Source organism: Rhinolophus sinicus, linkage group LG09, assembly GCF_036562045.2.
Source record: "Rhinolophus sinicus isolate RSC01 linkage group LG09, ASM3656204v1, whole genome shotgun sequence".
Classification (NCBI taxonomy): Eukaryota; Metazoa; Chordata; class Mammalia; order Chiroptera; family Rhinolophidae; genus Rhinolophus; species Rhinolophus sinicus.
Window position 1 is genome coordinate 98,141,812 of NC_133758.1, and position 24,960 is coordinate 98,166,771.

Sequence of the window (24,960 nt, forward strand, 5' to 3'; positions counted from 1 at the left end):
AGAATGTAGTTAGACTCTTTATTTTACACCATCTAAAAAAATATTAACTGAAAATCTATCAAAGACCTAAATATAAGTGCTAAAGCTGTCAAACTTTAAGAAGAAAAATGGGGAAAACTTTGTGACATTGAATTTGGAAATGACTTCTTAGCTATGACACCAAAAGCCCAGTCAACAAAAGAAAAATTAGATAAATTTGACTTCGTTGAAATTAAAAACTTTTTTTTTTAATTAAAAACGTGTGCATCAAAGGACACTATCAGGAGACTGAGAAGACAACCCACAGAATGGGCGAAAATATATTCAACTTCTATATCTGATAAGGGTATAATATCCAGAATATATCAAGAACTCCTATAAATCAACTATTAAATAAACAACTAAAAAATGGGCAACTGACTTGAATAGACATTTCTTCAAAGAAGACATACAAATGGACAATAAAGGCATTAAAAGATGCTCAATATCACTAGTCATTAGGGAAATGCAAAACAAAACCACAATACGAGTAAAATACCATTTCACATCTATTAGGATTACTATTATCAATACACCAGAAAATAAGTGTTGGTGAGTGTGTGCAGAAATTGGAATCCTTCCATTGCTGGTGGAAATGTAAAATGGTACGGCCACTGTGAAAAACAGTATGGCTCAAAAAGTTGAATGTGATCCAGAATTTCCACTCCTGAGTATATACCCAAGATAATGGAAAGCAAAGATTCAAACAGTTACTTGTACACTAATGTTCATATCAGCACTATTCACAATTGCTATAAGGAAACAATCTACATGTCCATCAACAGATGAATAGATAAACAAAATGTGATACACACACAAGCGCACACACACACACACACACACACAATGGATAAAAAGCCTTAAAAAGAAACGAAATTCTGATACATGCTACATCATGAATGAACCTTGAAAACATGCTGCGTGAAATAAGTCTAACACACAAAACACAAACATTGTTTGATTCTGCTTATTTAAGATACCTAGAATAGGCAGTCCATAGAGACAGAACGTACAGTGGTGGTTACCAGGGACTGGAGAGAGTAGGCAATGGAAAGTTATTGTTTAATGGGTACTGAGTTTCATTTTGGGATAATGAAAAAGTTCTCTACTGGTGATGGTTACACACATTGTGTAGGCTTAATGCCACCAAATTGTACCTTAAACATGGTTAAAATTTTAAATTTTATGTGATGTATATTTTTCCACAATTCTAAAAAAATTAATTCTGCATTCTAGTATGGTACCAAGTGTTGCTGATGCTGCTGGTCTTGAGACCACGCTGAGTAGCAAGGCTGTAGTATAGAGAAAAAAATAAGTCATGTGAGCACCTCAAGAGAAGGGAACATATCTTTTTATTTTTGTAAACTAGTAGCTGACACATAGTATAAGCTCAAAACTTTTTTCAATGAATTCATGAAGGAATAGATAAAGAAATATAACCTAATAGGGTAACTAGGGATTGTAATATAAGGCAGAATGTGTTAATGAACATAATACAGATATGAGTAAAGTGCAAAAGGAGGTGATTATTTTCAGATAGCAACAGTGAGGTAATTGAATGAATGCCTTGCCAATAGTAGTACTCAGTGATTATTTGTTATGCAAATGTACCATTGATGTATTAAAGAGATTTATTTTAGTTATGATAATTGCTAATTCAGCTAACTAAAAATATTATGGGACTAGACAATAGAAAAGTGGGTATTTAGACACTACAGATCTTTAAACAGAGTGTTTATTTGGCTCAATAATTTTCTTTGCTTGCCTTGTTTCCCAAGTGCAGTATGACGTGAAGGACACACTGTGCTTTCATTGAAATTCACATAATATCTGTTGTAATCAGATACAGCATGATCAGAAAATAAGCTTGGTATGAAATTGCAGTTAATTATTTGTTGAGAAGAGACACCACATATGATTTTGATGTAAATGAACAGATCATGCACTTACCAAGGTGAGCTTCATTTTTTTAATTTCTTTTTATGAATACATGAGTTTTATTATAGAATTGCTAATTTCTATAAAATGCAAACTAATAGAGTCTATTCTATTACTTTTCTTATGTCGTACACATACGTCAAATAACTGGAAATGGTTTAAAGGTAGTGTAGCAATTGTAAAGATTTCCTCTGTAGAGTTACAACCATTCATTCCTGAAAAAGGAACAATATGCCAGTGTATTTGTGTCATGCCTTCTTTCTCAGGCGCTAAAAGCTGACCCATTAGAATTCATTTCTTCATGGAGAAGCTTACTATTTCAATGTGTATTGGTTTGTTGTTGTTTTTTTCAGGTGTTTAGGTATTATTTAATTAATTCATAATTCTACTCTAGAGTTTAACTCTATATTCTTAATAATGATCTCAATATAGGTAATATGTTATATGGCCTAACAAACTAGATTGAGTCCAAACATCTCTATACATTTGCAATGAAATGATAACTTATGTAAATAATTGGTATCTTAAGCTAAGATTCTGAAGTGTCATCCAAAGGAATCTTAGTTATGCTTAATATACTTTTAGTGATGAGTGGGTTTTCAAATATTCTAATTTTTTTATAACTATTAATTTATAAATGGTAGAAGCTCCGACTTGCTTATCTTTGATGAACTAGAAAACCCTCCTCTGTCAAACTGCTGGCTAACAGAAACTACTTCATTTTTTTAAAGAGAAAACTAAGCATAAGATAGTTTAAAGATTTTTATCTATTACAGTCAAATCAGTGGTAGAGTAGAAATATTCTGAAAAACACTGCATTGCCATCGACTCTGGCTTTCCTTCTTTTATTCCATTTCCAGAATTTTCATTAACTCCACATATAAGCCCAGAATGAAACAAAGAAGCTATAAATTCAATGATAGAATCTGAACAGATGAGCTACCTAACCAGAAACTTCAGTTGAGGTGGGGGGTTGGAGAGGTAGAGTGAAACTTAGCAGTATGATTTTTAGAAACTCTTAGGAATGTAAAGAACAATTTTATGTCAACAATTTTGTATCACTTAAAATTCTAAGTGATAGAATTTTACATAAGTCATGATATATTTGTTACTATTTTATTTCAGAATAATTAAATTGTAAATATGATGGCAAATTCTGAAAGAGCTGAAGACATGGAAGAAAATTATCAGAGAAATGGGTAAGCTTTGCCTAAATTCCAAAAAGTGTTATGCAACCTTATTTCACAGCTATAGTAAAGAAGTTTATTTTTAAAGAAGTTTATTTTTTCCCAAAAAATAACAATGCTATTTTCATTTTGCTGGACTTCAACATAATCAGTGTTATAACTGGTTTAATAGTAATTTTATGAAGTATAATAACTACAGGATTTATTGATTTTTACTTCAGATATCTCCCAAATTTCTTGTAGTTTACCAGTACATAGAGGAAAAATACCTGAGTATTTCCATTTCAATTCTCTTTGGATCCTTCATTCCACATGGTACATTTACTAAAAGAAAATACTGAATTCTGGTTATTTTTTCACTGAATAGAAGTCTGTGTGTATATGGATGTTATAAAAATTTCCTACACATATATAATCCACTAATTTAGAGATTTAAAATGGAAATGGTATAAAATCTATTTCATTTTCACTTTTACCATAATCATTGTGTCACATTTCAATGTATGAACTAAGAAACTCAAGAGGGCCCCTCTAGATCACTTGGTTCATTAATGCAGGGCTACAGTAGCCAGAAGGGGAGCTTCCACCATACCTGCCCATGTGTTTTTCTTCACTTTCAATTCTAGTAGAAAAGAGCCTTTTAAAAGATTACCCTACCCCTCCTTCCAAGGCTTTCCGTGAAGGTCAATGGGAGACAGAAATGTTTTCATGAAACAGAATTTATCAAAATAGAGTTTACTAGGTTTTAGGCTTTAAAATCTGTGTTTAGGGTGGGAGAAGGGCTTTATAATCTTAAAGCACGTTTTGTCATCTATAAATCATCTCTGAGCAAATTGGCCCAGTTACGTAAGTAAATTATTAACCTCAAGTAGAATAAAATTAAGTGCCTTGTTGTTTATCAAAACTGATGGAACAGTATGTTAAAAAGCTGGAGAGAAGAGTCAGAAATTCATCCTTCTGTGACATCTTTTTTAGAAAACTTAAAAAATCTGATCCCTTCCAGTTTTCCATTAATGTTTAAGAATTGGGTGTGGATTTAGTTAACAAGTTTCCCCGAAATAAATAGATAAAATTTACAGTTTCAATCTGGACCTCCTTGAAATGTGAGTTACAAAATGAAATTTTGTCTCTTCAGTGGGAGACAAAATTCACATACACTTGTTCAATGTATACTTATTAGAACTCCCTTCATTTAAAGCTCATAGTTGCTCTTGGGCAATTTGTTACAAAAGGTTAAAACTTCTAATCAACCACGTCATATCCATTAGGATGACTACTATTAAAAATAATAATAATAGAGTCAGCCTGGTGGCTCAGGTGGTTCGAGGTCTGTGCTCCTAACGCTGAGGTTGTGGGTTCCATTCCCACATGGGCCAGTGAGCTGTGCCCTCTACAGCTAAGATGGTAAACAACAGCTCTCCCTGGAGCTGGGCTGCAGTGAGCTGCGGGAGGTTGGCATGAGCCACCTTGGGTTGCCTCGGGCTGCTGTGTGCTGCCGTGAGCTACCCTGTGCTGCCAGGAGCGGCTGGCAGCCAGTGTGAGCAGCCAGCAGCTGGAAAGAGCTGCCGTGAGCTGCCGACCAACTGCCTCAGCCAGGGGGAGTGCAAGGCTCATAATACCAGCATGGGCCAGGGAGTTTTGTCCTACACAACTAGACTGAGAAACAATGGCTTCAACTGGAGTGGTAGGGTGCGGGGAGGCAGAAGAAGGGGGAAAATAATAATAATAATAATAATAATAATAATAATATAATCAAACAGAAAATAACAAGTATTTGTGAGGATGTGGAGAAACCTTGTACATGGTTGACGGGAATGTAAAATGGTACGGCTCCTATGGAAAACAGCATGATGGTTTCTCAAGAAGTTAAAAATAGAATTACCATGTGATCCAGAAATTTCATTTTTGGTTATCTACCCAAAAGAATTGAAAGCAGGAATTAAAGAGATATTTGTACACCGTATTCATAGCAGCATTATGCACAATAGCCAAAAAGTAGAAGCAACCCAAGTGTCCATTGATTGAGGAATGGGTGAATAGATTAAAAAAAAAAAAGTGGTATATACATACAATGGAATAATATTCACCCTTAAAAAATAGGAAGATTCTGACATTTGCTACAACATAGGTGATCCCTGAAGATATTATGCTAAGAAATAGACCCATCAGAAAAAGACAAAATACTGTAGGGTTCCACTTACATGAGGCACCTAGAGTAGTCAGATTCATAGAGACAAAAAGTAGAATGGTGGTTGGCAGAGGCTGACAATAGTTTCAGGTTTTTAAGATTCGTGTTGTTCTGTGGTGGTAATGGTAACACAACAATGTAAATGAACTTAGTACCACTGAACAGTACATTTAAAAATTGTTAAGACAGTAGATTCTATGTTATGTGTATTTTACCACAATAAAAAAATTCTACTCCAGATGTGTATCTTCAGTTGTTACTTTAACTAATGTGGACAGGCAGTGACCACTTTCTTTCCCAGTGATTATGCCAAAAATCTTTGTATTGTCTATCATTAAGTTTGTTTTTTAAATTTCAGTGCTGGTATAAATTTGCTAACAAGGATGAAATTTGGCACTTCGGCACAATTATAACTGGAAAATGTTGTAAATTTCATTCACATTGTAACCTTTACATTTTAAATATTTATTTTCCAGAAAACTGCCAGAACACCTACCTAAAGTAAGAAACCAAGTTGTTGGACCTATTGAGATAGTAAGTGAAATCAGAATGTATGTGTATCAAAAAATTTTAAGGAATTGTCAGAAGTGCACAGAGTGATTGTTTGATAGTTTACATCTATTTTTGGGGGGAAAGGAATTTAAAACAAGTGATTCACCACCATATTCTGTCCAATAGGAAAAAATATATAGTCAACCCAACATTTCCACAATAAGCAATAAGAAAAAAACACAATGTGCATACAATGATCCCAATTCTTCCAAAAAAAAAAGTGTGTGCGCACACGCTGTGATGCAGAAATGTTATCAGAGATTATTTCTGAGTAGTGGGGAATTACGTGTGATTTAAACTACGCTATGTTTACATTTCAGTATTTTCCAATGATAGTATATTGATATGAGTTGCTTTTATTATTTTTAAACTGTTATAAATCCTTTTTAAATAAAAAATATTATCTAAATATTTTGTAAAGCCTTTGCATCAAAAAGTGTGTCAGCACACTTCTTTGGGATTATGTTCAAGGAACATTTTCAGGAATGTGTTCCCAAAACAGGCTCTCCACCTACTCTAATCTCTAAGTCAGCCTGGTTGCCAGTATCCCTAGAAATATACATGAAACAGTACCTGTTTTTTCAAAAGTCAAATTAAAAAAAAGAAAAAATAAAACCTGGGAAGTAACAGAACATGAGAAATTTTATCAAGGAGATAACACACTACTCTGGGGGAAGGTGTAGGAGCTGATGCCCCCTTATAATCTGTACTGCCGAGTACAATGCTATGGCAGTTACTCCACAAATACATATTAGCTATTGCGCGAATGAATGGAAAAACATTAAGTTGTTTTCAGTCTCTACTTAAAAAATATGTACTAAGTTCCTCTTGCTGTTAGTCAAATCTAATTTCATCTCAATACCATTATACATTTTATCTTGACCTCTCTTTGGTAAAATAAATAATTTATATTTTTAAGTTCATGTTTTACTTTTGGAATAGTGCTGCAGGGACCTGCTGTAGCACAGAATGTAAAGCATTCAGTATTTGACTTTCAGTTGTTTCTTTCTTATTCTAAACAGCTTTGCAAATTATTATGGACCCTAATTTACATAATAGATGTCCTGGGTAGAAAAACAAACTGAGGAATTTAAAATAAGAACAAAAAATATAAGTCATACATTTGGCAAACTAATTTTTACTAGATGTTTATTATTCACTGCACTTAGTTTTATCATTGCTATGATGTTGGTAAACCTACAGAATTGAAAGTTTGAAGATCAGTTGTCTGTAAACCAGTTGTCATTGCAGTCTTTTGCAATATCTTAATTTATTCCAGAATCAACCAAATGGAAGAAAGTTACTGATTCATACCCACATCTGACCTGACTTGTGTCACAGATCTACAATTTGTACTGATTTTATTACTTTGTATGTTTCAACTTCTTCAAAATGCATTGTAAATCCTTAGGATTGGGGACCGCTTTTTTTTTTTTTAACTTTATATGTAAATATTTATACATTTATTTAGTTTCCTCATTAATTTATAAAATAACATTTACTGATGATAAAAACTGCAGGTTGGTTTTTGATTTCCGTTTTTTTGCAACTGTAATGCTACCATATTTTGTTTGTTTTCCTCAGTTCCGCTTTGCTGATAGACTGGACATCACTCTCATGATCCTGGGATTACTGGCATCGATGGTAAACGGAGCCTGTCTTCCTGTATTGTCACTGATTTTAGGAGAAATGAGTGATAACCTTATTAGTGGATGTCTAGCCAAAACCAACACAAGTAAGTATACTATTTACTTTCCTATATTGCTGGACACTCAAAGTGTTAAACAGTAAGATTATAATACAGATTATTGAATTGTTAAACAATATCTATAGAATAATTTAAGTCATTTATTCTTCTCTATTGCCAGGGACTAAAGAACCAAAATCTGTATTCATCAGCATTTTTCAAAGAAATAAAACTAATAGGGTGTGTGTGTGTGTGTGTGTGTGTGTGTGTGTGTGTGGCAAAAGAGAGATTTATTTTTAAAAATTGGCTCACGCAATAATGGAAGCTGGCAAGTCCAAAATCTACAGGGTGGACCTGTAGGCTGGAGACACAGAAGAGGACTGAGGTTGCAGTTCAACTCCAATGGCTGTCTGCTGGTGGTCTATAAAAATCATCTGAGACCCATTATATATAGCTCGGCTGGTCTCTCTAGGAATTCAAATAATTGTCTATCAGAAGTGATGTTGATATCAGGATTTAATCACAGGTTTAGGCTATTCTGGGCAATTTATCTGTAATTTACCCTTTAAGAAGAAATCGAGAATGGCTAAATCTTTCAAATAACTATTTATGGTTTCATTAATAGTGTATAGACATGCGTGGCACTATAAAACATAATTCAGCAAAGAAGCTGAAGAGAATATGCAGAAAATTATAGTACTAAAGACAAATACTCTGAATAAAGATAGGAAGGGAATCTGGCAATCAGGTGTAGAAAATAAATGCCCTTGTACTTCCCATAATTATAGATGTCCTTCATGTATCCTTACCTTCATAGCACCCTATTTCAGGGTCATGTCCATCAAGGTAACTATTTTAGATGTAAATTCTAACATTTCTCCTATGCACGAACATAGTGAATATCCAGTCTTTTCTTTTATCTGGTAGATATTACAAAATAATTCCCTGATTTTATATGTTTTCTCCAAATTACACAGTGGGAAGTATCCTTATAGCTACTTACTATAACTAGGATACATGTCTTGTTAAAATCTGACTGTCTTTTAGACATAAGCCTAGCTTTATACAGCGTACCTCCTCTGTGCCCTATTTGACTTTAAATACTAATTTATACCCTCTTGGTTTCCACCTGAAGGCTTGTGTTTCAAGTATCCCAATCTTGTTTGAATGTAATAAAGCCATTGCTTCTACCTCTGTCTTCTTGCATGTGATGATCTCTTGTCTACACAGTTACTAATTTTTTGATATTTTAATCATTGAAGCTAAGTTAAGGATGTGATTCTGTTTGTTAAACAAATAGAACCGCCAATTCACTGAGCAAATATTTATTGATTGCCAACTATGTCTATCTCTCTAAATGAATGAGTGAAGGAAACAAGGTGGAAGGAAGGAAAATCCTAGCAACCTAATAAGGCATGCTTTGGAGTATTCCTTCTGTTACATCTACTACATAATTGATTGCCTTACCAACTTTAGGTAGGAGAGGCCAAACATATGTGTATCTGATTGATACTGCTTTGAATTTTAATTTTTGTTTTTATTGAAGGCTTCTTCCATTTTTTTGAGTTTCATTGTGGAGTATACTGTCAACCTCCCAACATTGATTTTCTGGAGGATAATAGAAGGTTATTTGCTCCTACAAATGGAAATATGAATATAGCTATTATTGATCGAGGCCCATTTTTATGCCAGCACTGACCTTTTGCATGTGTTAACTCTATTAACATAATCTCCAAAATGAGATTATGCCATTTTTATGTGATTCTAGGTACCACTTTTAGAAACAATATTTATTTTATTAGCTCAGTTAATCTCATTAAAACTTTTTACTAGGTTTTGATAGTTCTACTTTGTCAGTTCTGATATTTGGAATAAGCTGCTTAAAAATTTTTTTTCTGCAATAATTCCATAAATGGAATAAGGGAAAAATAATTATTTGCATATAAATAAAGATCATGCTCATAGACATTATCATGTGTGATGATGTAGTGGTGAAGAATCAAGATGTTTGCAATTCATTTGAAATGTTTATTATAGAGGTTTAAGAAAGAAAATTATGGTAATGGATATTGACCACTGTTTGTGCTGGTGGTGAAATCACGACCTTGGTATACTAATTAATGTATGATGTATTTTTTACCAGAAGATATATAGAAAACTTTACATAGAAAGCTTATAATCCAGGGATTATTTTAAATACTGTTTATGCTGCTATTCTTATTATACTCAACATATTTCAATGAGCTTCATTTAAATTTTTCCATGACTACTGCTTCAGGAACTTTCACATGTGTTCTTGTTTTTTTCTTGGACTTTCTGAATTATTCCCTGGTATTTCAAACTGAATTCTAAATGCATAATCTCAGCAGGAAAGGAGAGTTTTATTACTATTAATTACAAAATTGTTGCCTGAAGTCAGAGATGTCCTAAAGAATTCTTTCTGAGTATGAGCTACATGGTTAGTATTTCCTTGTAATTTTTCACGTTGCATGAGAGTTTCTTGAGACTGGAAATAATTATTTCAAATTTTAAGTTAAAGACTAGAAAATAAGTGATCATAAACCTGTGTGTAGTCATTGAGTTCATTTTCTTCAGAATGTACTATATTTGGTTTGGAGGACTATGTATGAAACAGTATGGCCAATTATCAATTAATTGCCTTTATAATTTAAAAAACTTTTACAGCAAATTATCGGAACTGTACACAGTCTCAAGAGAAGCTGAATGAAGATATGATTGTGTAAGTCCAAATGAAATGTTAATATCTTTGCTGCTTTATTCAATACTTATAAGGAAAACACTGAAAAGTTTGATCATTAATTTATCAAGTGATTAAAACAAACATACCCTCCTATTTCGTTAGGTATATACAATATAAGTATTATGTAATTATTTCTTCTATTTGAGAGGTATGTAGGCAGAGATATGCTTTATGTTGTATTTGGCAAAATTGTCATCAATCGAAAGGTAGTTTTGGGATTTGCATTTTCTACCAATTTTGCCTCCTAAACCTAAAAGTACATATCCTAGAGGCTAAAAAACTTGTGTTTCCTTTTTTCAAATTATTTTCCTTACAAACCTTATAGAAAAATGCCTCTTCAGTGAACTTTAAAAAACAAAAATATGTGTGCAACAAATAGTAAAAATAATAATAAAATAGTAAAGTTTTATTGACTAATTTTGGAGACTAATTATTCAGACTAGTATAGTTGTATTCAGACTAAAAATTGTAAAGTCTGAAATGAATAATTCACAAGGACATTCTGTTTTAGTAGTTTTATGTATTAAACAGTATGCATGCTTTCCAGTCACATGTATTGAGTTTGTTAGCTAGAGAGATGGTACTTTACTGAGTATATTCATTGGATTTCAGTAGTGTCTTATTAAAACTATGAGAGTCTTTGCTATAGACTTAAGTGGTTTCTCATTTTTTACCCCAAAGTGAAGCCTCCATGTTGCAAAACCCCAAGGGTCACCTATCACATCACAGTGACACCTTCTGGGCCATAATTCTTGACTTGCACTGTCCAGTATGTTAGCTACAGCCACATATGCCTATTTAAATTTGAATTAATTAAAATTAAATAAAATTAAATATTCAGTTCCTCATTCTCAGTCACATTTCCAGTGTTCAAATGCCACATTGTCTGGCTGCCATATTGTATAACACAGATATGGAACATTCTCTGTTAGACAGTATTCTTTGGTACAGTATGAATGGTACCCCCTTGAGTTGTGTTTTGCTGCAGCCTTAACTTTCATTGAGGAAAAAAATTTTTTTTTAATTAAAGTTTATTGGGGTGATAATTGTTAGTAAAGTTACATAGATTTCAGGTGTACAATTCTGTGTTACATCATCTATAAATCCCATTGTGTGTTCACCACCCAGAGTCAGTTTTCCTTCCATCACCGTACATTTGATCCCCTTTACCCTCATCTACCACTTTCTTCCTCCCTTACCTTCTGGTAACCACTAAACTATTGTCTGTGTCTATGAGTTTTTGTTTCTCATTTGTTTGTCTTGTTCTTTTATTGTTTTTGATTTATATACCACACATCAGTGAAATCATATGGTTCTCTGCTTTTTCTGTCTGACTTATTTCGCTTAGCATTATAATCTCAAGATTCATCCAAGTTGTCACAAATGGTCCTATTTCGTCTTTTCTTACCACTGAATAATATTCCATTGTGTATATATACCACAACTTCTTTATCCATTCATCTATTGAAGGACATTTTGGTTGTTTCCATGTCTTGGCCACCGTAAATAAAGCTGCAATAAACATTGGAGCACACGTGTCTTTATGGATAAATTCTATTCGTAATTTTTTGAGGAACCTCCACACTGCGTTCCATAGAGGCTGCATCAGTCTGCATTCTCACCAACAGTGTATGAGTGTTCCTTGGAAAAAATATCTTTTTAGCACCTTTTACGTAACATTTCTTTATATTGGGTCTTTTGAAAATTCCTGATTAGAATCCAGGATATTGCCTTCTACCTTATTGTATTCTAGCAGTATTAAAGCAGGGTTCAGATGTACAATTATGAAGAATAAGTTTCTTACAAAAAGTTTGGAACTTTTAAATATAGGGGCATCCATTTAAAGAACAAATAATAAAAGGGAAAGTAGCTAAAAAGATACATATGTCTGTGTACAGTTATTAGGAGGTTACTAAATTTATAAAGAAACCTTGTTAACATTAATAATGTAGCATTTGTTATGCTATTGTTTTTCAAACCAGTGTTCTGTTTTGGAAATATTCGAGATACCTGATGAAAAAAAATTTCATGATCAAATTGGTTTGGAAAACACTATATATGACAGCCTCCTGTTGGATACACACAGTACAGATAAGCATAGTAAAGACTCTGTTTAATCCAAGTTTTCCAAACCTATTTGACTATGGAACCTAATTTTTTCCCCTAACACCTAGTAACAGTCTATGGAACTAATGTTTTGATGAGCACATTTCCGGGAATCATTGCGTTATGTACCTATTTTGATTAGGATAAATACTGCTTTCATCTACAAGCATCAGGAACTGAAGAATTTTATTCTACCTACCGTGTTTCCCTGAAAATAAGACCTAGCCAGACCATCAGCTCTAATGTGTCTTTTGGAGCAAAAATTAATATAAGACCCAGTCTTATTTTACTATGATATGAGACCCAGTATAATATAATATAACATAATATAATGTAATATTATACCTGGTCTTATATTAATTTTTGCTCCAAAAGATGCATTAAAGCTGATGGGCTCATTCTTACTTTCTGGGAAACACGGTATATATATATATATATATATATATATATATATATATATATATATAATATATAATATATGTATATATATACTATATATATAACACATATATATAAAAAATTATAGTTGACATTCAATATTGTTCTGCTTCAGCTTCATATGTGGTCAGGCATCTACACGCAATATATGAAGTGATCCCCCTGATAAGTCCAGTGCCTATCTGGCACCTTACAGAATCTTTATAATATTATTGATTATATTCCCCATACTGTATTTCATATCCCTGTGACTATATTGTGACTACTAATTTGCATTTTCTAATCCTTTCACCTTCTCCCCCATCCTTACCCCCCCCATCTAGCAACCATCAGTTTTGTTTTGTTCCCTATATCTCTGAATTTATTTCTGTTTTGTTTGTGTCCACTTGTTTGCACACCAGCTGCCACCATCTCATCCAAGCCTTAATCCTTCTCACCTTAGTTATTGTAATAGTCTCCTAAGTAAATTGCCTGCTGTTGTTGTTGCTCCATCCATTCTCCATAGAAAAACCAGAGTGATCTTTCAAAAAGTTGAACAGATAAAGTCATCCCATGCGTTACTCCTCCAATGGTCTTCTGTTTCTCTTGAAATAAAACCTGTATAAAAACCATGGCTAACAGTCTTACAAAATATGCCAAATTTTCCAGCCTAATCATTTCATACCACTTTGGACTTCTTTCATTCCTGGAACATGCTAAGCTTTTTCCTGCTTCAGATGTTATTACTTGTTCTTCTCTCCTTAGAATGCTCTTCTTGCTCTTTTTATGACTGGCTCCATTTCACCTTTTGGATCCCAGTTATAATACCACTTCCTCAAATAAGTTTTTCTTAACCACTCTATTTATCTGCAACTAGCTCTCCCAAGCCACCTTTACCCATCAGTTATTCTGTTAACTATCACTCTGTTTACTTTGTAGAACAACCTGAAATTCTTTTTCTTTGTTTGTTGTCTGTCTCCTTCTACCAGAATGTAAAACCTTCATGAATAGTGACTTATTATCTTGCTCATGGCTATAGCTCTAAAACCTCACAAATAGTGTGTACTCACATACATTTATGAAATCACTACATTTCTTACTTACATTTCTTATCTGGTCTATTGTTAGATATTTAGATTGTATTCAGCTTTCCTGTATTATTTTTAATGCTAAAATAACCATCTTTCTAGATTACTCTTTGTATAGTTTTCCTTAGGAAAATTCCTTAAGCTGAATTTTGGATTTAATGGTATATATATTTTTAAAGCATTTTATACAATGTTTTTGACCACTATCGTTTCTTTACCCTCCTGTTTCACATACAGCTGTCTTAATAACTTCAATGTAACTTTTGAAATGAAAGCATTAAAAAATACTTAAAGAAGCTATAAATAGCAAATATGTTTTAAAACACTAATTTCTGCTAATTTAAAAAAGACATACTCAAGAGGTCTTATTAGAGAAACCTAGATTTTTACATTCAATGTACTTCACTTTATCGCATGGAGTTTTATTTTTAGTTATTTTATAGGTTCTAGAACAAATTCTCTCAAATATTGATAGGTTTGGGGCCACTTTGTTTTGCTTTGGTTTGTTTTGGGTTTTGGTAACAAGGGGGAAAAGTTGCTCTTCAGTCTCACTGACATTTCAAATAATCTTTTTACAGGATGACCCTGTATTATGTTGGAATAGGAGTTACTGCCTTGATTTTTGGCTACATACAAATTTCTTTTTGGATTATGACTGCAGCACGACAGACCAAGAGAATTCGAAAACAGTTTTTTCATTCAATTTTGGCACAGGACATCAGCTGGTTTGACAGCTGTGACATTGGTGAACTTAACACTCGCATAACTGAGTAAGAGGGCAGATGCGTAGTATCTCAATTTTGTTTTCAAATATGACATATAAATGACTTAGCTGCATTTATTTACTGTTTCAGTGACATCAACAAAATCAACGACGGTATTGGAGACAAGATTGCACTGTTGTTTCAAAACATGTCTACGTTTTCTGTTGGCCTGGTGATAGGTTTGGTGAAGGGCTGGAAACTCACCCTGGTGACTCTGTCTACATCTCCTCTTATAATTGCCTCGGCAGCCATGTTCTCTACGGTAGGCAATATGGTGCATGCAATGTTGACTAGAAGCAACAATGTGAACTGGGTTTTTACTGAGTTTGTCAAAAAGCCGTTTCTTTTCAGTGCCTATGTGTCAAAACAGAAAGGAACATTATACACCACAAGTACTTTTGATTTTGTTCACCATTAATCGCCTTTCTATCCTCAAGATATTAGGCTACAATGAGGTTGGTTTTAGTATTTTACTACCATTAAAAAACATTCCTCTTTGATCTTCCAGTCAAGATGGCAGTATAGGTAAACACTGTGCTCACATCCTCCCACGACCACCTCAAAATTACAACTGAACTGCAAAACAGCCATCATTGAGAATCGCCTGAAGTCCAGCTGAACAGAAGTCCTATAACTAAGAATATGCAGAAGAAGCTATGTTGAGACTGGTAGGAGGGATGAAGACATGGAACGGGATGGTCCCACACCCACGTTTGGAGGTTAAAAATCAGGAGCTATATCTCAACCTTTAAGGTTCCCCCCAGAGGAGGGAGGGGGTCCCAGCCCCACACCAGGCTCCCCAGCCCAGGATTCCAGGGCCAGGAAGAGAAGTCCTCATAACGTCTGTCTGTAAAAACCAGCAGAGATTGTGGCTGAGTGAGATGGAGGGCAGCCACAATCTTAGGTGCTCTTCTTAAAGGTCCTATGCATGGACTCACTGACAGACTCACTCTGAGGTCCAGTGTTGGGTCACTGAATTCTCTGGCTTCAGAGTCAGGGCTTCAGGGGCAGAGGTGTGACAATTAAGTTTGCGAACTTGTTGAACAATGTTGCTAACCTTTTTTTGATATCAGAGGGATTATTCATTATGAATTTGTACCAACTGGACAAACAGTTAACCAAATTTACTATTTGGAAGTGCTGAAAAGGCTGTGTGAAAAAGTTGAACGAAAACAACCTGAACTTTTCACCAATAATTCATGGCTCTTACATCACGACAATGCACCAGCTCACACAACACTGCCTGTGAGGGAGTTTCTAGCCAGTAAACAAATAACTGTATTGGAACACCGTCCCTACTCACCTGATCTGGCCCCCAAGGACTTCTTTACCCAAAGACAAAGGAAACATTGAAAGGAAGATACTTTGATGACATTCAGGACATCAAGTATATGATGACAGCTCTGATGGCCATTCCAGAAAAAGAGTTCCAAAATTGCTTTGAAGGGTGGACTAGGCACTGTTGTCAGTGCATAGCTTCCCAAGGGGAGAACTTCGAAGGTGACTATAGTGATATTCAGCAATGAAGTATGTAGCACTTTTTCTAGGATGAATTCATGAACTTAATTAACTTAAAATGCCAGAGGTTAAAGACAAAGAGAGAGTCTTACATATGCTGCATACAAAAGACTCACTTCAGATGGAAAGACACACAGACTTTCAGGGATAGAAAAAGATATTTCACGAAAATGGAAACAAAGAAGCTGGGGTAGCAATACTTAACTAGACAAAATGGACTTTAAAATAAAGGCAATAACAAGTACAAAGAAGGACCCAGAAATTGCACTTCTGGCTATTATTAAACCCAAAACACTAATTCGAAAAGACTACATCGGCACACTCATTGCAGCATTATTTACAGTAGCCAAGATATGGAAGCACCTAAATGTCCATCAGTAGATGAACGAATGAAAAAAGAAAAAGTGCTACATGTATGGAATATTACTCAGCCATAAAAAAGAGAATGAAATCTTGCCATCTGCAACAACATGGATGGGCCCAGATGGTATTATGCTAAGTGAAATGAGTCAGACAGAGGAGGAAAACTACCAAATGATTTCACTTACCTGTAGAATCGAAAAAAAATAAAAGAAAAGAAACTTATAGAAGCAGAGAATATTTTGACAGTTACCAGAAAAAAGTTGGGGGATGGGTAAAAAGGGAAGGGTTTAAGAAGTACAAATTGGTAATTACAAAATAGTCATGGGGATGTAAAATATAGCATAGAAAATATAGTCAACAATATTATAATAACTATGTATGATGTCAGATGGTTACTAGCTTTATGGGAGTGATCGTTTTGTAAGTTATATAAATGTCTAATCACTATGTTGTACACCTGAATCTAATATAATAGCTGTCTTCAACTTAATTTGGCAAACATTTATTAAATACTCGCTATGTAGAAGGCTTTTTGCTACGTGCTGCCTCCCTTCTAGTGATGTGTTATAGAAATGGTTATCTTAAAATTAATTCAGAAAATAATGAGTATTTACTCAGCTTATGCTGCCTTCTGATTTTAATAACCGTCTGAGCATGTCTTACATAAAATCAGCTTTATTATGTGGAATGTGCTTTGAAGGTGGATAGAGTTATGTGAGTAAGCAATAGTTAGAGACACAGCTCAGAGGACAATTTTGCTCTTGTTCTCTTTCATTGAACTGTTGTGCTAATTACTAAATTGAATCCTTTACTAATTGAAGGAGTAGTACATGCATGTATAATAGAGAAAAGGGCATGTTCTGGTTTTAAATTTTTGAGAAATCAAGTAAATACTGCCTAATCTCTAAATACTTTCCTCTCTCTGTCTCTGGAATCTCACGGCTCAATGTTTGGAGGTACAGCATTTACTAGGCAGGCTGCATTATTCAGTTACAGTTTCATGGCATATGTAGGGTCATCTTCCTCTTCCTGCCACAGCCCTGTGACCAATATCCTCCGGAAGCCTTGCTTTTCACATGGTAACAAATCAAATCAAATTAAATCAGGCTCACTCATTTCCAGAGCGCACCCAAAAAGAACTGTTTCCCTAATCAAGGCTTTCCCACATTGTATTTAATATAAATACCCATCTTCTAAGTTTTTAAAAATACAGAGAGAAAGCCGTGAAGCTCTACTGGCAGAAGGCAAAATAGAGATTTAGATTCTCGGTTATATTAGGCTAAGTTCTTTCAATGTTATGAGACTTTAAAAAGTCAATTAATATCTCTGGCCATTGACTTCTTATTTGCAAACTGACATGGTTAAATTAAGTGATATTAAATGCGTTTTCCAATAATAAAATTTTGTTATTCAAGATTCTACCTGAATTCAATTCTCTGTGCACTGTTACTGTCCCAGGGTCACTCTCTGAATACCTGCGGTTGTGGTTTTTTATAGATAGTCATCTCATTGACCAGTAAGGAATTAAAAGCCTATTCCAAAGCTGGGGCTGTTGCAGAAGAAGTCTTGTCATCAATCCGAACAGTTGTAGCGTTTGGGACCCAGGAGAAAGAAATTCAAAGGTCTGTTCCTTTAATTTTGTCAATATATGTTTGGTTTTATTTTTCCCCCAAAGGCTATTACATTTTCTTATGTCTTTTTAAGGTATACACAAAATCTAAAAGACGCAAAGGATGTCGGCATAAAAAAGGCTATAGCTTCAAAACTCTCACTTGGTGCTGTGTACTTCTTTATGAATGGAACCTATGGACTCGCTTTTTGGTATGGAACCTCCCTGATTCTTAGTGGAGAACCAGGTTATACCATCGGAACTGTTCTTGCTGTAAGTCTTGTTTGAAAACGAAGGTAACTGTCCTAGGTAATCTTTTATTACCTAAAGTTTAGTAAAAATTTCTCTTTGAGTGACATTGAATATTCAAAGATGAATGTTTATTAAAAACAATTATAAACAAATATTTGTTTCCTTTAAATGATTTGTTTACACGTTTAAATTATGGTTGTGAATGGTATCGTGTTTCCCCGAAAATAAGACCTAACAGGAAAATAAGCCCTAGCATGATTTTTCAGGATGACATCCCCTGAACATAAGCCCTAATGCGTCTTTTGGAGCAAAAATTAATATAAGACCCAGTCTTATTTTCAGGGAAACACAGTAGTATATATCCATCTAGCGTATCTTCTGAAAGCATCATACTTTTAGAAGAATTATAATTTAATTTTTCACCGGCAGATAGTTTTCTTAATCGAGTAGTGAAAAGGGCTAGTCTTTAGTGAGACTTTTTCCTTTCAGTTTTGCTCAGATAAAAATGGCACTCTACATTCACCTTGCTAAATGTCTTGCCTCTGGAAATTTTCTACAGGTTGGAGTCTCTTGCCCTTCCTCTGTTCTTTCAGCATATTATACTGTTTAAATCAGACTATATAAGTTCTGTCCAACATCACAATTTAGAGTTTTTAAAACTCTTAGGAGTTATGCATTAAATTTGAGTGTGTTCAGTTATCCTCTCAATTTTCAACAATAAACAGACCAATTCATGTTTAAGAACCATTTGTCTTGCTGAACTGAATTGATCTGGTCTATATATTTCAATTCTTGTTTGGCCCTCCCATTCTATGTAGATTTCTAAAGCCATATTTTAGATTTGAGACTTTCATAATGAAGTTAAGACTTTAAGCTATTCATTTATGTCATGTAAATGCAACTTGAGCACGAGAAATTTGGGGCATCTCCTTATTCCTCAAATTATGTGTGACTGTGGGCAAATGACATGCTAAACCTTAGTTTCCTCATCTATAAATAGAGAAAATAGCACCTACCTTGTGGGGTTCTTTCCTTATTTGACTTTTCTGCAAAAGATGTGTCTGTCTGAAGTAGACAGGTATCCAGTAATACAAGAATTCAGAAAAGTTTGGACAGACATAGTATAATGTCTCTAAGTTAGCGAAATCTAACACATACTTCTCTTTAAAGCCCAAGGAGTTGACCAGCAAGGAGGGTCACCTCCTCACTCAGCCAGGGTCACCTATGGCCAGCACTCCTCAGTAAGCCAATTTTCCTGCTCATACTTCCCAGAAGGTGACGACGACAAAACTGTGGAACAGTCAAAAGTTGTTCCACATTAAGAAAAGGCCAAGTATACTTGGATTCACTTGTGTTTCCTTTATATTTGGCAGCAGCGTCTATTCTCTCCTATCTAATTTTTCTAATACCTCTGAGTCTCAACCAAGCATACGCTTCATTCTGTTGCCTCTCTTATACAACTGAGGAAGAGTAAATATTACTCTTTTTGTTCTTGTAGGTTTTCTTTAGTGTAATCCATAGTAGTTACTGCATTGGAACAGCAGCCCCTAACTTTGAAACCTTCACTATAGCCCGAGGAGCCGCCTTTAATATTTTCCAGATTATTGATAAGGTAAGACTTCTAGTTGCTTTGAAAGATAACTAACATTACTGCAAGAGGGAAATCAAAAAATGGGCGCAGTCATTTCTCTAAAACAAAAAGATGGGCAAGATCCATGGTGGGCAATTGTCTATAGATAGTGAGATTGGTTTTAATTCTTCTACAAAGAGATTGTTTTATTAAAACCCTCATGTATAAATCAGTGCACTTCTAAAGCAAAAAGGAAAATATGTAAAAGAAAACCATTTTTACACTATTTTTTAGGATATAGAGAGGGTCAACATAGTCCCTTAAAGATTTATAACAGCCTCTTTGTTTTTCCAAGAGGCCCACTATAGATAACTTTTCAACAACAGGATATAAACCGGACTGCATAGAAGGAACTGTGGAATTTAAAAATGTTTCTTTTAGTTATCCATCAAGACCATCTATCAAGGTAGGTTAAATTTAATTATAGAATTATACAGTTTTCTGATATTATTTTCTACTGGTTAAGATCTCCTCTTATGAGATAATTTAGGATCATTTTTACCAAGCTTTGCCTACCTTGCTTAGAGACTTGCAGGTGGGGGGGGGGGGGGGAGACAGAGAGAGAGAGAGAGAGAGAAGAGGTTGTGGTGGGGAGGGAGGGAGGGAGGAAAGATCAGTAATGGACAAATAACTCTGTAACAGCTAGTTCCATTTTGCAGCCTCTTTTCTCTATTCAGCTGACTAAAGTATTTTCAACTCCCTGGAATTCCTTTACCCTGGATTTGGCTGCATACCAAAACGTCTTGGATTGATGGTGCCACCTATTGGTGGTCCCTGGATGTTATCCTTCTCGACATAACTCATTTTAACCTAGTTTCTAACCTGGGGGAATTACACATACGTTGTGCCTTTCGCTTCTCCCTTTCCTATGGCATTCAGTGCACCAGCATTTGTTCCGCAGGTACTTCCTCCCTCACTTCTACACACACACACACACACACACACACACTCATGCGCGCACATGCATGCACACACAGCACAAAATTTATCCTCCTCCTGTCATTGAGCCTTTGACAGATTCTTGTGAAAATGTGTCTGTCTCTTCTATTGTCTTCCTGTTTTCATTGTATCATGTATTTATCCAAAAGAGTAGTTAGTAAAAGATTGCAGAGAGTAATTACTAATAAACACCTGTTTCACAGAAAAAGGAGGACATGGTTTTAAGTGAAATTGATAAAATTGCTAATGCCATCAACCTCTAATGCCTTTTAAAGTATCCAAATGTCCCCTGCGTAATTTGCATCAAAAAAGATCTACCTACTCCTACATCCTTATTTTTCTCTGTCTTTGAAATTATCTTTTCAAAGCTATTTTTTAAAATTTCTTGTTACTTAATTACAAGCAATAGTGTTGTCTTTACCATTTTTCCTCACACAAAATATTTCAATGCCATTTTGCAAATACGTTTGGGTTGGCTTCCTGGAAACTTAAGGACCAATTGTGCTATTATATTGCATTGTAAAGTGCTCTTTGGATTTTAAACAACTATTTTTTAAATGAACTTTTGAAACACAGCCCTTTTGTTAAGCTGAAGAATGAACAAACTGAAAAAAAAAAAGTCCACCCACTTTAAATAAACAAAACACAAACTCTTCTAAGGCAAGAATAGAAATCAACTCTAGAGTAATAGTGCAGGTGGGAGAGGAGGTACTCCCACTGGGGGTCCCCAATTTCTCACCTCCTTTAGAGAATTTTTCTCTGCTTGGCCCTTTGAAGGTTTTATGTTTGGCTATTTAAAGAGTCTGTTTCTTTACAAATGGGGAGATCAAAGTGAGAGAATCCAAGGAAAGATTCCCATACTTGGCCTGAATACATACAAATGCAAGTAAAAATAGGTGAGAGTTTCTCAATGGGATTGCTATTGTCGTTTTGGGAGGGTAATTATTTGTGAGGTTTCTCTCACACTGCAGGTTCTTGGAGCACTAAATGTCGGTAGCAACCCCTAATTATTGAGAAAATTTTAAAGTGCTGTTCACCCCAAGTTAAAATGTCCTCTTGAGATCCACCACTAGAAGAGGGAGGGTTTCTACTGGGGGAATCCCACTCGTGGGAGTCTCTAAGGAGTTTTGACAATTGTTTTACTTTGGAATATATTTTGTAATAATGTTAAATATACTCTAAGAAAGAACTTCCTTAAATAGCTCACAAAGATATATGGCAAGATTTCATTCAGTTATTGCAAATTAAAAGGTAAAATTTTCGCTAACTTGGCAGTCATGAAATTCATATAAAGTATTTCAACTGAAAGTATAACAGTTTGCTGTGGCTAATTAATGTTCAATGAGTACTCTTAGTTTAGATTTTCTCATTATATAGAAAGAATTGATGAAAAGTTTTTCATTATCATTTTCCAAAATTATGTACATGACACAAAAATAACATGATCTAAATATATTTTTAAGTGCCACAGAAGAATTCATTTTATATTAATTAAATTTCTGAAAATATGTGAACCATATTCTCACTTATCCTAATTTTATGGAAATTCTTTCCATACATTCCAATAGATTTTGAAAGGTCTGAATCTCAAAATTAAATCTGGAGAGACAGTAGCCTTGGTTGGCCCCAACGGCAGTGGGAAGAGTACAGCAATTCAACTTCTGCAGAGGTTATATGATCCCGATGATGGCTTTGTAAGTGTACCTAGCAAAATTATGTACAATCCACATGATGGGGTTTGGAAATTCCACCTATTGCAAAGATCTTACAGCTATGTCAACTTTTAATTTTTAACAGTGGAGCTGGGAGAGAAGCCATAGTGTTTTCTTTCCTATTATATTCATTCATTTAACAAATATTTATTGAGCACCTACTATGTGCCAGGCACTGTTTAGGTTCTGGGCCTACATTGGCAAACAAAACATAAAAACCTGCGCCCTCATCAAGTTTACATTCTAATAAGCAAAGACAGACAAAATAAATAAATAAGTAGATTAGAAGGTATTAAATGATGTAGACAAAAATAGCATAGTAACTTGTAATACCCAGAACTTACCAAGAATTTCAGTTTCTCAAAACATCCCAGAAGAATATCTGTAACGAATATGCTCTCTCATTTTTTCTGTGCTTCATAACGTTGCACTTAACTGTCTCACCCTTGTACATGGCTTAGAGAATGAGACTATAAAGCATAATTCTTAGTGCTTCTATTCAAATTTTTAAAAGAAAATCTGCTCTCCTGTAGCCTGGTTTCACTTAAATTTGACTTCTTAAGTCTTCATTTGGAGTATACTCCACTCATATATTCATTCTAATATTGAATAAATAAATTATTGATAGCCATTCCATATATAAAGCAGTTGCATAGAATACCCATGCCAGACATAATACCAGAGTTGGTGAGAAAGAGAGACTCTATAAGTTATAATTATCAAAGATTGGCTTTGTCATCAGAATATGTTGGGTAATGGGTAATAGCACTATTTGTGGAGAAGAGAGCATCCACTTACTATTATTTATAACAAGGAATAGGAGACACTTTTGCCTTTTGCCAGGGAGTGGGGTGTTAAAGAGAAATAAGGAAGGTTATTTCCTAGAAAAAATGCAAGGATCACATCAGTCTTAAAATAGTTTGTTACATGTGTCTACATGATAACATTTGTTGTTCCTAGGATATATATATTCATAATATCCAATTTATGAATCTTAGAATAAAGATGTTTAGATGCTGTGTCAAGATTTTAAGCCAGTTGTTTTTGTTTTTGTGTTTTGAGATTTTGGAGATTGCCATCTACCAGAAAAAAAGTCTCCAATACATTAATATGTGCTGTAAATATTTTATCAAAATATAGTCAGTCTTTGATTCCTTAAATACCCTGCTTCTCAGCTTGTTTTCAACTAGTAAAAAATACTCTAAACCCAATGCAATGAAAAGCTTTGCGACACGATTCATTTCTTTGCTTTGGCAGATCACAGTGGATGGCAATGACATCAGAACTTTAAATGTGCAGCATTACCGAGAACATATTGGTGTGGTCAGCCAAGAACCTGTTTTGTTTGGGACAACCATTAATAACAATATTAAATATGGACGAGATGGTGTGACCGATGAAGAGATTGAGAAAGCAGCAAAGGAAGCAAATGCTTATGATTTTATAATGGAGTTTCCCAATGTAAGTACCCTATGTAGACTATGTCCTTAGCTTAGAGCTAAAGCACTACAATATTCTAAAATGAAATAACAAAACAATAAGTTCTACAGAATAGAGGGGTGTGATTAATTTTCAGGTTGTACTAGATGAAACATCTGTAAATGAGAGAGCATGGTAAGAACCAAAAGAAATGCATCATTGAAAAGTAAATTTTAAAAATAATATTTAGTTCTAATTGATTCTCACTGTAAATGGAAAAGAAAAAAACTGAAAGTTGTGCTAAAATATAACATTATATGAGACAAAATCATCAAAGCTGAGAAATGATGTCTGCAAAATGTTGATTTGCAAGGCCATCTTGTGGCTAAGAGTGGAAATGTCACACAGAATGTTAAGATTGGTTCTGTAATAAGGGAAAAGGAAAACTGATTGTTTTTAGGAGCACATGGAGCTAATATTGGACAAGAAATGTGAAATCTTACTTAGAAAGATACATAATAAACTAAAATTCTTGGTATTAGGACTTATCAGATCCTAATGGATATTTAGAATTGGTAGTTGTAAAACCATTTATGTACATTTCCTAAAGTATTTGTTCATCAGTATCACCTGGAAATGTGTGGGGAGCACCCTGTGAAATATGAAAGGGGGGAGATCCAAGATGGCAGAGATAAACACTGTGCCTGCTTCCTTCCATGAACACATTAAAATTACAACTAAATTATAGGACAATCAACCTGGAGAACCATCTAAAGTCTAGCTAAACAGAAGTTTTATAACGAAGGATATAA

The 24,960-nt window shown here is 34.4% G+C and overlaps 1 protein-coding gene across 1 annotated transcript in view; it reads left to right on the forward strand.

Annotated features, from left to right (window-relative positions):
* Positions 1-3,102: 3,102 nt before the first annotated feature.
* The window catches only part of ABCB5 (ATP binding cassette subfamily B member 5), a 90,071-nt gene continuing 68,213 nt past the window's right edge, over positions 3,103-24,960 (forward strand). The window contains exons 1-12 of the mRNA XM_019726706.2: positions 3,103-3,155; positions 5,808-5,865; positions 7,468-7,618; positions 10,256-10,310; positions 14,521-14,712; positions 14,797-14,968; positions 18,085-18,209; positions 18,292-18,469; positions 19,947-20,060; positions 20,374-20,484; positions 22,586-22,711; positions 23,987-24,190. Coding sequence (XP_019582265.2) covers positions 3,103-3,155; positions 5,808-5,865; positions 7,468-7,618; positions 10,256-10,310; positions 14,521-14,712; positions 14,797-14,968; positions 18,085-18,209; positions 18,292-18,469; positions 19,947-20,060; positions 20,374-20,484; positions 22,586-22,711; positions 23,987-24,190 — 1,539 coding nt within the window. The remainder of the gene's footprint in view (positions 3,156-5,807; positions 5,866-7,467; positions 7,619-10,255; positions 10,311-14,520; positions 14,713-14,796; positions 14,969-18,084; positions 18,210-18,291; positions 18,470-19,946; positions 20,061-20,373; positions 20,485-22,585; positions 22,712-23,986; positions 24,191-24,960) is intronic.